This window comes from Caretta caretta, chromosome 1 (assembly GCF_965140235.1).
Source record: "Caretta caretta isolate rCarCar2 chromosome 1, rCarCar1.hap1, whole genome shotgun sequence".
Classification (NCBI taxonomy): domain Eukaryota; kingdom Metazoa; phylum Chordata; order Testudines; family Cheloniidae; genus Caretta; species Caretta caretta.
This window is the reverse complement of record NC_134206.1, coordinates 312,127,017-312,139,024: the sequence shown is the minus strand read 5'-3', so window position 1 is coordinate 312,139,024 and position 12,008 is coordinate 312,127,017. Positions and strand designations below refer to the sequence as shown.

The 12,008-nt window shown below is 42.4% G+C and overlaps 2 protein-coding genes across 3 annotated transcripts in view; both read left to right on the top strand.

Annotated features, from left to right (window-relative positions):
- The window catches only part of LOC125630675 (V-type proton ATPase subunit S1), a 100,341-nt gene extending 93,241 nt beyond the window's left edge, over nt 1-7,100 (top strand). For both annotated transcript variants that reach the window (XM_048836915.2, XM_075124456.1), the window contains exons 10-11: nt 2,369-2,606; nt 6,773-7,100. In XM_048836915.2, coding sequence (XP_048692872.2) covers nt 2,369-2,606; nt 6,773-6,982 — 448 coding nt within the window. In that variant the 3' untranslated portion in view covers nt 6,983-7,100. The remainder of the gene's footprint in view (nt 1-2,368; nt 2,607-6,772) is intronic.
- A 68-nt stretch (nt 7,101-7,168) lies between these two features.
- On the top strand, nt 7,169-11,597 carry LOC142070630 (uncharacterized). Its single transcript, XM_075124457.1, has 2 exons — nt 7,169-10,400; nt 10,990-11,597. The coding sequence occupies exons 1-2, from the start codon at nt 9,815-9,817 to the stop codon at nt 11,142-11,144; spliced, it is 741 nt and encodes a 246-aa protein (XP_074980558.1). The 5' UTR covers nt 7,169-9,814; the 3' UTR covers nt 11,145-11,597.
- Nucleotides 11,598-12,008: the final 411 nt, after the last annotated feature.

Here is a 12,008-nt window from a genome sequence, read left to right as displayed (position 1 = left end):
TGACTTACATAGTTCAGGATAATCTGTGCTTGCACAGCACCTAGCACAGTGGGGTCCTGGTGTGTGACCGGGACCCCTAGGTGCTACTGTAATACAAACAACAAATAATAAAAATGTTGTGAAGGGATTCAATTCCTGTTCATGACGTGAATCTACTATAATAAGGTGTTTCCTGCTCACAATAAGGACTATTTTTGGCTCTCACATAGATACTTCAGCCATATCATCTTTGTTAGTCAGACAATTGATATGTGGTGTCCATTTTACTTGCTACCTATTTATCTACTACAAAAATTACGACCTACACATATTTTATTTTGAATGTGCTTTTTGTTTTTGATTTTTTGGTAACTTGTATTTACAGATTTGTTTGGCACCTATTGCAGCAGCACCTAAACACCACCTAAAATTTTCAAAGTCCACATCTAATATTCATGGTGGGCAGACAGCTTAGAATACGCAAATTTATAGCCACCCTCAGCGGAGAGCCCCAAGGACTCTGTGATTGCAAGTTACTGGAAACAACATTAATTTAAACTAGGTAGAATTAAAATACTGAGCATGGTAAAATAAGGAGAAAAGTGTGAAATCTACAATAGCAACACAATTGACACAGAGAATATATTTAATATGAGAGAACTGGACTACCTGAATGCAACATGGTACAAATTTGCAGGTCCACCAAAGGAGGGAAATGTCCATACTAGCTCAATATTTTTCTATTTTAAAATACTTTGAAGGTGGTCATATTTTAGTGATGGGGATTATAAACATACCTAGAGTGAGAGAATTGTGCCTTCATGTATAAATTCAGGTATAAATTCAGGCTGCCATGTCTAGTTGGCATCCGGTATCAAGTGGAGTGCCCCAAGGGTTGGTGCTGGGGCTGGTTTTGTTCAATATCTTCATTAATGATCTGGAAGATGGCGTGGATTGCACCCTCAGCAAGTTTGCAGATGACACTAAACTGGCAGGAGTGGTAGATACGCTGGAGGATAGGGATAGGATACAGAGGGACCTAGATAAATTAGAGGATTGGGTGAAATGAAATCTGATGAGGTTCAACAAGGACAGGTGCAGAGTCTTGCACTTAGGAAGGAAGAATCCCATGCACTGCTACAGAGTAGGGACTGAGTGGCTAGGCAGCAGTTCTGCAGAAAAGGACCTAGGGATTATGGTGGACAAGAAGCTGGATATGAGTCAACAGTGTGCCCTTGTTGCCAAGAAGGCTAACGGCAATTTGCACTGTATAAGTAGGAGCATTGCCAGCAGATCGAGGGACGTGATCATTCCCCTCTATTCGGCATTGGTGAGGCCTCATCTGGAGTACTCTGTCCAGTTTTGGGCCCCACACTATAAGAAGGATGTGGAAAAATTGGAAAGAGTCCAGCGAAGGGCAACAAAAATGATTAGGGGGCTGGAGCACGACTTATGAGGAGAGGCTGAAGGAACTGGGCTTATTTAGTCTGCAGAAGAGAAGAGTGAGGGGGGATTTGATAGCAGCCTTCAACTACCTGTAGGGGGTTCCAAAGAGGATGGAGCTAGGCTGTTCTCAGTGGTGGCAGAAGACAGAACAAGGAGTAATGGTCTCAAGTTGCAGTGGGGGAGGTCAAGGTTGGATATCAGGAAACACTATTTCACTAGGAGGGTGGTGAAGAACTGGAATGTGTTACCTAGTGAGGTGATGGAATCTCCTTCCTTTGAGATTTTTAAGGTCAGGCTTGACAAAGCCCTGGCTGGGATGATTTAGTTGGGGATTAGGTCCTGCTCTCAGCAGGGGGTTGGACTAAATGACCTCCTGAGGTGCCTTCCAACCCTGATATTCTAAGATTCTATTTGAACATGCAAATGGCCATTTAGTCATCTGAACCAAGAAACAGTTTCCTATGATAAATCAAAGTGGTTTTCATGTCTGTACCCTTCATAAAAATACTTTTATTTAAAAAATCCCATAAAAATATTTATTGCAAAATAATGCAGTTCTGCTGACAATCTTTCAGCTTCTGCATCAGTGATTATAAACTGCCAGTAATTTATGAAATACGGCACTATAGCAGTCCGTTGCAGAATGAAACAATAAATGCTCATTCAGATTACGAAAACATTGCTTATTATACAAAACTGTAACAAGCGGTAAAACAAGATTCACAAAGTCACTTCACTCATGACAAGTCCTCCTGTAGGAGGAGATACTAACTGCAGTCTCATAGGCAAAGAGCTAGTGATGATTAATCTCGTCTGCCATCTGTTCTTCTTCAAGTGATGGTCCCTGTTGGATTCTACTGTGGGTTAAGCATGCACACCAATGAATATTATAACTTTTTCTATGTCAGTTTGACTCTATTTATTCTGTTTTTCTTCTCTCTAGATTTCTAATGACCAACAAGTTCTATGCAGGCTCCGCTCGAAAATGGTTTACTTTAGATTCTGTTGAGATTGCACATGACAACCAAGTGGTCGCTAGATTTAATGTCTCCATCATTTCTGCTCCTGCGGAGTATTCATTTCATTGTCAGCTGGTGGGGACCAGCAGTCGCTGTGGTGCAAAGCTGATTCCAGCCAACAGTGGAGCAAAGAGCTGGGAGGTTTACCTTTCAGAGTTCCAAGTGAGTGCACTGCCATTTCAGAGGCAATTCCAGGGACGATTACTTGCTAGAGTATGTGTTGAACAGCATATTTTCATAACACCTGTACTTTTAGTTCAACTCTAAAAAAACATTAAGAGAAAGCTATTTGCCCACTATGGGTGCTATTCAACAGGGGAAAGAGGGAGCAGGCAGCTTCTGAACAATAACATGAGAACAACTGAAAAAAAACAAATCTCTATAAAGTCATCCACAGAAAGGAAAAAAACCAAAACAATAGACAGTACTCAATACTCAATCAGGGTAATGGGGATAGGAGAAGATATATTGTAAAATGGGACCCTATCCTAACCTATGTTATCTCGATGGGACAAGAAGAAACCGCTCTCTCACTGCCCCCAGCTTTACCCAGGGGTACAGGTGAATGTAGTTCCCCACCTGTGGGAAAGAGTGGGACATGAGTAATTCCAGGAGACTTCCTTCACCCTGGTCTATCTAGCAAGGCTATACCAGCACCCCCTTGTCTTCTGGGTCCCCAGAACACTCTGGGATTGGCTTTAAGGCTGCAACCCAATTACCCTCCCTCTTGAGGGATGTCACATATGCTAGTGAGACCCCGGGACTGAGCCTGAACACTGGAAACTATGCAAGGGAGCTTCCAAATTGCCTCACCCTCTTGTCACAGTACCTCCTCCCTAGTTGCTGCTCTTACCCATGTCAGATCCATCTGTGAGGTTGAGTACTCCCACCCAGTTACCAGAGGGACTCCTAATAAGTAACATACCCCTAACTGGGGTAGTAGCTTTATCTTGACCTAAACTGTTTCAAAGGGCACACACACAAAAAACCAAATCAAACAAAATAGCTGTATCTGTCTCAGAAACAGCTAAAAGTGGGAGAGAACTTGTGGTAGCAGGTTTCAAAATATACTGAAGAGTTGAAAGGTTTTAAAATATATTAAAGCAATCATTATGCTATTTCCTATACCCAGGTGAAAAGACATACTAACCTATGTACTCTAGATGAATACACATACACAAAACCCCACTTTAAATGGCAACAGTCTCTTCTATGATGTGGTAAAACTTGACTCTCGGTTTGATAGCCCCAGCAGGGGTGTGTGATGAGGTTAATGCCCTGCCACTGGGTTATGACTTCACTCAGAGTTCCACACACATTGTCACAGCAATGTCCAGGCCCCTCTTTCTTCTCCTTTTGTGCAAGCCCCAAATCTTCCCCTACAACAGAGCGCCTGGTTCAGAAGGTCACTAGATGCTGTTTCCCAGTAGGCTGTAGTGAATGAAGAAGACCCAACTCCCAAGCAGGTGAATGCGCCGTACTCTTTGCAGTTTTCTCAGCTTGTGGTTTCTAGGCTAGTCGTTCCCAAACAATTTGGGCAACTGTTTGACTTGTCTGGAACAACCAGTGCCCCTCCATCCTCTCACTGTATTCTCTCTGATATCCAGTGAAGCTCTGACAATTCCAGTATAGGTCTTTTCAGAAGATTAGGGTTCAGAGTGCTCAAGCACCACTAAAAGCACAGTTCTTAGGGAGGTGAGCAATGACTGCAGTCCAGAGTCCAGCACAGAATCTGGTCATTACTCTGTACCAGTCACAGATGGCTGAAATACCAGCACCAGTGTATAGGTCAATGGTGGGAATGACTGTTCTAGAATTTTGAGGTTCCTTTTACCAAATGCTTCCTCCTTTCCCTTTAATGCTGTCTGTATAATCTACGAAATGAAAGCTCTTTGTTGTTTCTAAAGCTGCATCCAGGCTTTTCATATTTCTTCAGTGTCTGTCAGACTTGCTAGTAGCCCCTTTTGCTCAGGGCAAATGCCCAAGACACTGAAGCCAGGAATTTTAGGATTTTCAAGGCTAAACTATTTCAAACCTCAGCTTTTATATGTTGCCCTTGAGGATACCCCACACAATCTACATAACAAACCTACGTTAAGGTTTTGTTAAAGGTCAAACGATTAGGAAACTTCATTCAAAATGTACAATACACTGCACAAAATACAATTTCATTTTAAAAATAAAAACTAGTAAATACAGAACAAGCAAACCTATAACAATGATACTAACTGAAACACTAGAATTTAAACATACATTAGGCTGGAATCCTTATCAAAAGATTTATATAAAAATTAACTAGGATTATGTATCTATGTATTTTTAATTCCTACACAGGTGGCAAATCTGCAGGGAGTTGCATCTTTATTTGCCAGCTGGGATCCAACAGCATCCCCATAGTAGTGATCAAATATCAGAAAAGCAATAAGAGAACATGAAATAAACAACAGTTATTTCCTAAAAGTAAACATAGCATTTCAAGAATGTATAATTAAAGCTCCCACCTAAAGGTTTGCTAGGCATAATCCTGCTTGAATAAGGAATACTACTACCACATACAATAAAATTCAGTCTTCCTGGCTGTAGCGCCAACAAATTTAATTGCCCTAGTAAAAACGGATCGATCCCTCTGTTAAGTACCTTAGAATGTCCTGGAAGAATGGTAACAAGCATGTATTGTTTCACAGAAGTTCAGTCCTTTGAGAACCAAAATGACATGAAGCATCATCTGCTTTTTTTCAGTCAATCTTTCAAACCATATTGTGTGACTCCCATTCAGCTTTGGTGTGATGTCTAAACAGTGGCTTAACGATGAAATGCCCTGGCAAACGCATCACTTACTAAAGCTGTGTACAAACTCAGCCTCCCAACCCAAATGTTTATTTTCCATAATCCTGCTTGAGTCAGAAACATACAATTGGATATAGTGCAAAGCAGTCAGTATTAACAAGTTAACTGCTATGGTAACAATGGGAACAGTCTTTAATTGTTGAAAGAGGTCCGAGTATGCTGGTACCTCCAGTATTGTCTTTACCTCTACAGGGCTCTAGTTTTGCAGATCATGCAGAATTGCACTAACCATCATTTTGGCAAGCCACTGTAGTAACTGAATGAGAGACAGGGCATGCACATTTCCAAACACTACAGATAATTTGGGTTGCAAAGGTTTGCAACTCAATCTGCCTCCTAGAGCTGTGAAATATTTTTTTATTTATTTTTCACTAAGCAATTATTTTATAAATGTGTTCACATTCATTAAAAATTATTAAATACAGCCCTGGGAAAAATAAAACAAAAACGGCTTCTCTGGGGGATGCTCCACCCTCACCATCCCTTGATGAATTGGGGACACGAAAGGCATATGGACCAAAGGGACAAAGACTTCATTCTTACTAGCTAGAAATCCAAATCACTCTTTCATATGGAAACCTAAGCATTTCTAGTACAAACACCATATTACTACTACAAAATCACACCGTAGTTCATGGCAGGTCAATGAATGGTAGTGATGTGTCCCCCTGTATGTCCATTTTGCTGTTTCTATGGCAAGTTTGTATTTCTGAATTACATACATAGAGATAATTATATACAGAGCAAAATATATTAGCTATCTTTGGAATTCTGCTTTCTTGTTTATATCTGCATGGTGGGGAAAGATGATTCAAACAACTAACTTTCAAAAAAATATACAATATTGCCAACTCTTGTGATTTTTATCAAAAGTCTTATGATTTTTGATGTTTTTCTTAAAGCCCCATCTCCCAAAGTCATGTGAATCTGTGAGAATCTCAGTTCTTTCTTGTTTTTTCCCTCCCTTACTCCTCAAGTAAGTTTCTAGCTTTCAGAGTTGTGGAAAAAAGCTTAAAAACACACCCTAATGCTCAAACACCAAAATAAAATAAAATAAACATAACCCCAAATGTATTATTTTTTTAAATGTCATGATTTTTAAGCCAACCTCATGATTTTGGGTTGTGCAAAATCTTGACTTTTGAATGTTTAGGTTGGCAAATCTGAAACAGTTATTAAGTTACATTGGTCTCATGCCTCCTTTGGAATTTTACCTTTAAAATATTCCCAAGTCTCTGAAGTTTGGAAGCACAACTTCCTTTTTGTAAAACAAATAACTGTCATGCATCTGAAATTTCCTGGAAGGAGAGAGAAATTGAAAAATCATGCTGAAAAGGAGTTGGTGCTCACGCCTCTTCAATAGGAATTGAGGGCACACAGTATTTTGCAGGCCTAGATTTTGTAGTGAATATACAGATCTTAAAAGTAGGTTTTGTTGTGTAAATTCATTTGGGCTCACCTATTTTTTTTCTTGTTCTCAGATTCAGGGCTTCAATATTCATAATAACCGGTTTTCATACGCAAGCGACTGTACATCTTTCTTCTCCCCTGGAATCTGGATGGGCTTGGTGACGTCAATAGTTTTATTATGGATCCTGACCTATGGAATCCACATGATCATGCAGCTCACAACAAACACTAGATTTGATGATCCCAAAGGCCAAGCTCTGTCAGTTCCTCAAACAGAGTAGCAATGGATTGTTTTGACATTGCTTAAACGTTTCTTTTTAGTAAGATTATGTTTTTGTCATGGTTATTTTTAGTAAAAATCAGGGACAGGTCACGGGCAATAAACAAATATTCACACAAGCCTATGATCCGTTGGTGACTTTTACTGACTGCTGGGGTGGGGGGAGGACAGACAGCCCAAGCCCACCATCAGGGGAGGAGGGGGGCTGAAGCTGGAGAAGTCAGAGAGGTTTGTTAAAATCATGGAATCCATGACCTCCATGAGTAAATTATATCCTTACTTATTAGTGATGTACGATTTTTATGTTCTTTCCACTTTATAGTGAATGTACCCTAAGCAGTTAGTGTAACAGAAAGGTTTAGTAAAATTCCAACAAATCTGGACAATGAAATACTTCCTGAGAAAGGGAACCTTACTCCTGGCAACACTGATAATTCTGCCAGCTGTTACCCATTTGTTCACAGTTTTCCGAGTTAGTCTACACTGAGATTAAAAAGCCACTGGCATCGAGTCTCAGAGCCCAGGTCAGCTGACTCAGGCTTGCAGGGCTCAGGGTGAGGGGCTAAAAGTTGCAGTGTAGATGATTGGGTAGGTGATTGGATGTGGGGCAGGATCCCAGGCTCTGAGGCTCTGCAAGGTGGGTCTCAGCCCAGGCTCCAGCCCAAGCCCCAATGTCTACACTGCAGTTTTATAGCCTTGTAGCCCAAGACCCATGAGCCCGAGTCAGCTAACCCAGGCAAGCCACGGTTCTTTCATCCCACTGTACACGTACCCTTAGAGGCCTGAGGTGAAGCCAATGGCAGTCATGATTCTAGCCAGCCATTAGAAAGAAGAGTAAGAACTTTCAGCAGATTCATTATTCTTGGGGAGAGGAGGAGGTTGGGTGCTTGTTTTTTTTTTTTTTTAAAAAAAGACATTTCCATGGTATTTTGGAGATAATCTTAGAAAACAAAGTCTATTGAAACTTCTCAAGACTCCTTTAAAGTTTTTTCCCTTAAGTATAGAGAATATCACAAAAAAGATATTAATTACGCAAGAGGCAAAAAGGTGAAGTTTTTGATGACAATTGACATATGTATTTTATTTTGGCAGTGTGAGTAACAGTTGGGAAAGTGGTAGAGATACATAAATGAAGTGGAAGCATGTTTTGAAAATGTTTACCTTTTAAAAAAAGACAGCATTATTCAGACTACCCTTCAGAGATGGCAGGAGCTTTACAGAAACGCAACTTCTGAATTATTGCTAGAAACTAAAGTTAAATGGGAATGGAATATTTAAAAATGAATATTGGAAACAGAGATTAAAATAACGTTACCCTGTCATCTGCAAAATATGCTTTTTGTCATATTTGAAGAAAAAAATTAGTTTGGGGTTGGTAAAAGCCAATGAGAGTTTGGTGCCTGATTCCCATTTCAATTTTAATGGGATTTGGCTGCCTAACTCCCTTAAACGCCTTTGAAAATTCCAGCCTTAAAAGAGACCTGCAAAGGATTTGTTGAAAATTGAAAACCTATTTGTAGGGTTCCAAAAGGGGAATCTTTCTTGCTGTTGTTCAGAAATATGTCAAGCCATTTATTGTAGAAAAATGCAAATGTGTGTATCTTTGAGGATTCCTAGATAGTCTCTTTGGTTTCAAAAACAGATCTCTTAGGAGAACCTTCAGCATATAGTGAAAAACTGTGGGATCATTACATACATCGGCATTACCAAATGCAGTTAGCACCTGGTTGAAGGTGCAACATAATCACTCTAGATCAATTGTGTCTTGTTAGCAGACTTCTCCTGAGAAAACCAGACAAGTATACACTAAATAAATAATAGACTAAGGCCATGTCTACACTGCACTTTCGTCGTTAAAACTTCCATAGCTCAGGGGTATGAAAATAACCCTCCCCTGCATGACGTAAGTTTTAACGATGAAAAGCACGAGTGTGGACAGCGCATTGTCACTGGGAGATGCTCTCCTGGTGATGAAGCTACCACCCCTCGTTTGGCTACATTGTACACCTTACAATGGCGTGGCTACAGCTCTAAGGTGCGCAATGTAGACATAACCTAAATCAAGTGACCTTGGAAAGTTTTTTTCAAAATCTAATGTTATATAATGTTGTATCACAATGAATAGTGGTGGTCTAGGGCTAGTCTTTACTAGAAAATTAGATCTTGTTAGAATGCCAACCCTGAATGTTAAACTCAACACAATGTTAAACTCAACCTTGCAGTCAGTGTAGACAGTACCAGTTATGTTTAACATTGACTCAGCTGGCTGCAAGTAACTTCCTTAACATTCTCCCTTTTGAGCTATCAAGTTGTAGCATTGCAGTGACTATGAAAATGAGATAACATTATGTTAATGCTGTAGTTTGTCTACATGAGGAGGCTCTTGTGAAGTAAGCTGGGGTGTGAATTTAAAGCCCAAGAGCTATTCTACACTAGCTCCTCTGTTGACACTCTTAAACCAAATTGAGTACCTTTTTGCCCTGGTCTACACTAGGACTTTAGGTCGAATTTAGCGGCGTTAAATTGATGTAAACCTGCACCCATCCACACAATGAAGCCCTTTATTTCGACTTAAAGGGCTCCTAAAATCGATTTCCTTACTCCACCCCTGACAAGTGGATTAGCGCTTAAATCGACGTTGCCGGCTCGAATTTGGGGTACTGTGGACACAATTCGATGGTATTGGCCTCTGGGAGCTATCCCAGAGTGCTCCATTGTGACCGCTCTGGACAGCACTCTCAACTCAGATGCACTGGCCAGGTAGACAGGAAAAGAACCGCGAACTTTTGAACCTCATTTCCTGTTTGGCCAGCGTGGCAAACTGCAGGTGACCATGCAGAGCTCATCAGCACAGGTGACCATGATGGAGTCCCAGAATCGCAAAAGAGCTCCAGCATGGACTGAACGGGAGGTACGGGATCTGATCGCTGTTTGGGGAGAGGAATCCGTGCTATCAGAACTCCGTTCCAGTTTTCGAAATGCCAAAACCTTTGTCAAAATCTCCCAGGGCATGAAGGACAGAGGCCATAACAGGGACCCGAAGCAGTGCCGCGTGAAACTGAAGGAGCTGAGGCAAGCCTACCAGAAAACCAGAGAGGCGAACGGCCGCTACGGGTCAGAGCCCCAAACATGCCGCTTCCATGATGAGCTGTATGCCATTTTAAGGGGTTCAGCCACCACTACCCCAGCCGTGTTTGACTCCTTCAATGGAGACGGAGGCAATACGGAAGCAGGTTTTGGGGACGAAGAAGAAGAAGAAGATGAGGAGGAGGTGGTTGTAGATAGCTCACAGCAAGCAAGCGGAGAAACCGGTTTTCCCGACAGCCAGGAACTGTTTCTCACCCTGGACCTGGAGCCAGTACCCCCCGAACCCACCCAAGGCTGCCTCCGGGACCCAGCAGGCGGAGAAGGGACCTCTGGTGAGTGTACCTTTTAAAATACTATACATGGTTTAAAAGCAAGCATGTGAAAGGATTACTTTGCCCTGGCATTTGCGGTTCTCCTAGATGTAGTCCTAAAGCCTTTGCAAAAGGTTTCTGGGGAAGGCAGCCTTACTGCGTCCTTCATGGTAGGACACTTTACCACTCCAGGCCAGTAACACGTACTCGGGAATCATTGTAGAACAAAGCATTGCAGTGTCTGTTTGCTGGCATTCAAACAACATCCGTTCTTTATCTCTCTGTGTTATCCTCAGGAGAGTGAGATATAATTCATGGTCACCTGGTTGAAATAGAGTGCTTTTCTTCAGGGGACACTCAGAGGAGCCCATTCCTGCTGGGCTGTTTGCCTGTGGCTAAACAGAAATGTTCCCTGCTGTTAGCCACAGGGAGGGGGGAAGGTTGAGGGGGGTAGTCACGCGGTGGGGGGAGGCAAAATGCGACCTTGCAACGAAAGCACATGTGCTATGTATGTAATGTTAACAGCAAGGTTTACCCTGAAAGAGTGTAGCCACGGTTTTATAAAATGTGTCTTTTTAAATACCGCTGTCCCTTTTTTTTTCTCCACCAGCTGCATGTGTTTCAATGATCACAGGATCTTCTCCTTCCCAGAGGCTAGTGAAGCTTAGAAAGAAAAAAAAAAACGCACTCGCGATGAAATGTTCTCCGAGCTCATGCTGTCCTCCCACACTGACAGAGCACAGACGAATGCGTGGAGGCAAATAATGTCAGAGTGCAGGAAAGCACAAAATGACCGGGAGGAGAGGTGGCGGGCTGAAGAGAGTAAGTGGCGGGCTGAAGACAGGGCTGAAGCTCAAATGTGGCGGCAGCGTGATGAGAGGAGGCAGGATTCAATGCTTAGGCTGCTGCAGGACCAAACCAGTATGCTCCAGTGTATGGTTGAGCTGCAGCAAAGGCAGCTGGAGCACAGACTGCCACTGCAGCCCCTCTGTAACCAACCGCCCTCCTCCCCAAGTTCCATAGCCTCCACACCCAGACGCCCAAGAACGCGGTGGGGAGGCCTCCGGCCAACCAGCCACTCCACCACAGAGGATTGCCCAAAAAAAAGAAGGCTGTCATTCAATAAATTTTAAAGTTGTAAACTTTTAAAGTGCTGTGCTTAAAGTGCTGTGTGGCATTTTCCTTCCCTCCTCCACCACCCCTCCTGGGCTACCTTGGTAGTCATCCCCCTATTTGTGTGATGAATGAATAAAGAATGCATGAATGTGAAGCAACAATGACTTTATTGCCTCTGCAAGCGGTGATCGAAGGGAGGAGGGGCGGGTGGTTAGCTTACAGGGAAGTAGAGTGAACCAAGGGGCGGGGGGTTTCATCAAGGAGAAACAAACAGAACTTTCACACCATAGCCTTGCCAGTCATGAAACTGGTTTTCAAAGCTTCTCTGATGCGTACCGCGCCCTCCTGTGCTCTTCTAACCGCCCTGGTGTCTGGCTGCGTGTAACCAGCAGCCAGGCGATTTGCCTCAACCTCCCACCCCACCATAAACGTCTCCCCCTTACTCTCACAGATATTGTGGAGCACACAGCAAGCAGTAATAACAGTGGGAATATTGGTTTTGCTGAGGTCTAA

Bases quoted from the DNA above. Each gene is read 5' to 3' on its own strand.
- LOC142070630 (XM_075124457.1), top strand. From the start codon at position 9,815: ATGCAGAGCTCATCAGCACAGGTGACCATGATGGAGTCCCAGAATCGC. The intron at 10,401-10,989 runs GTGAGTGTACCT...TTTCTCCACCAG, and splicing joins AGGCGGAGAAGGGACCTCTG to CTGCATGTGTTTCAATGATC.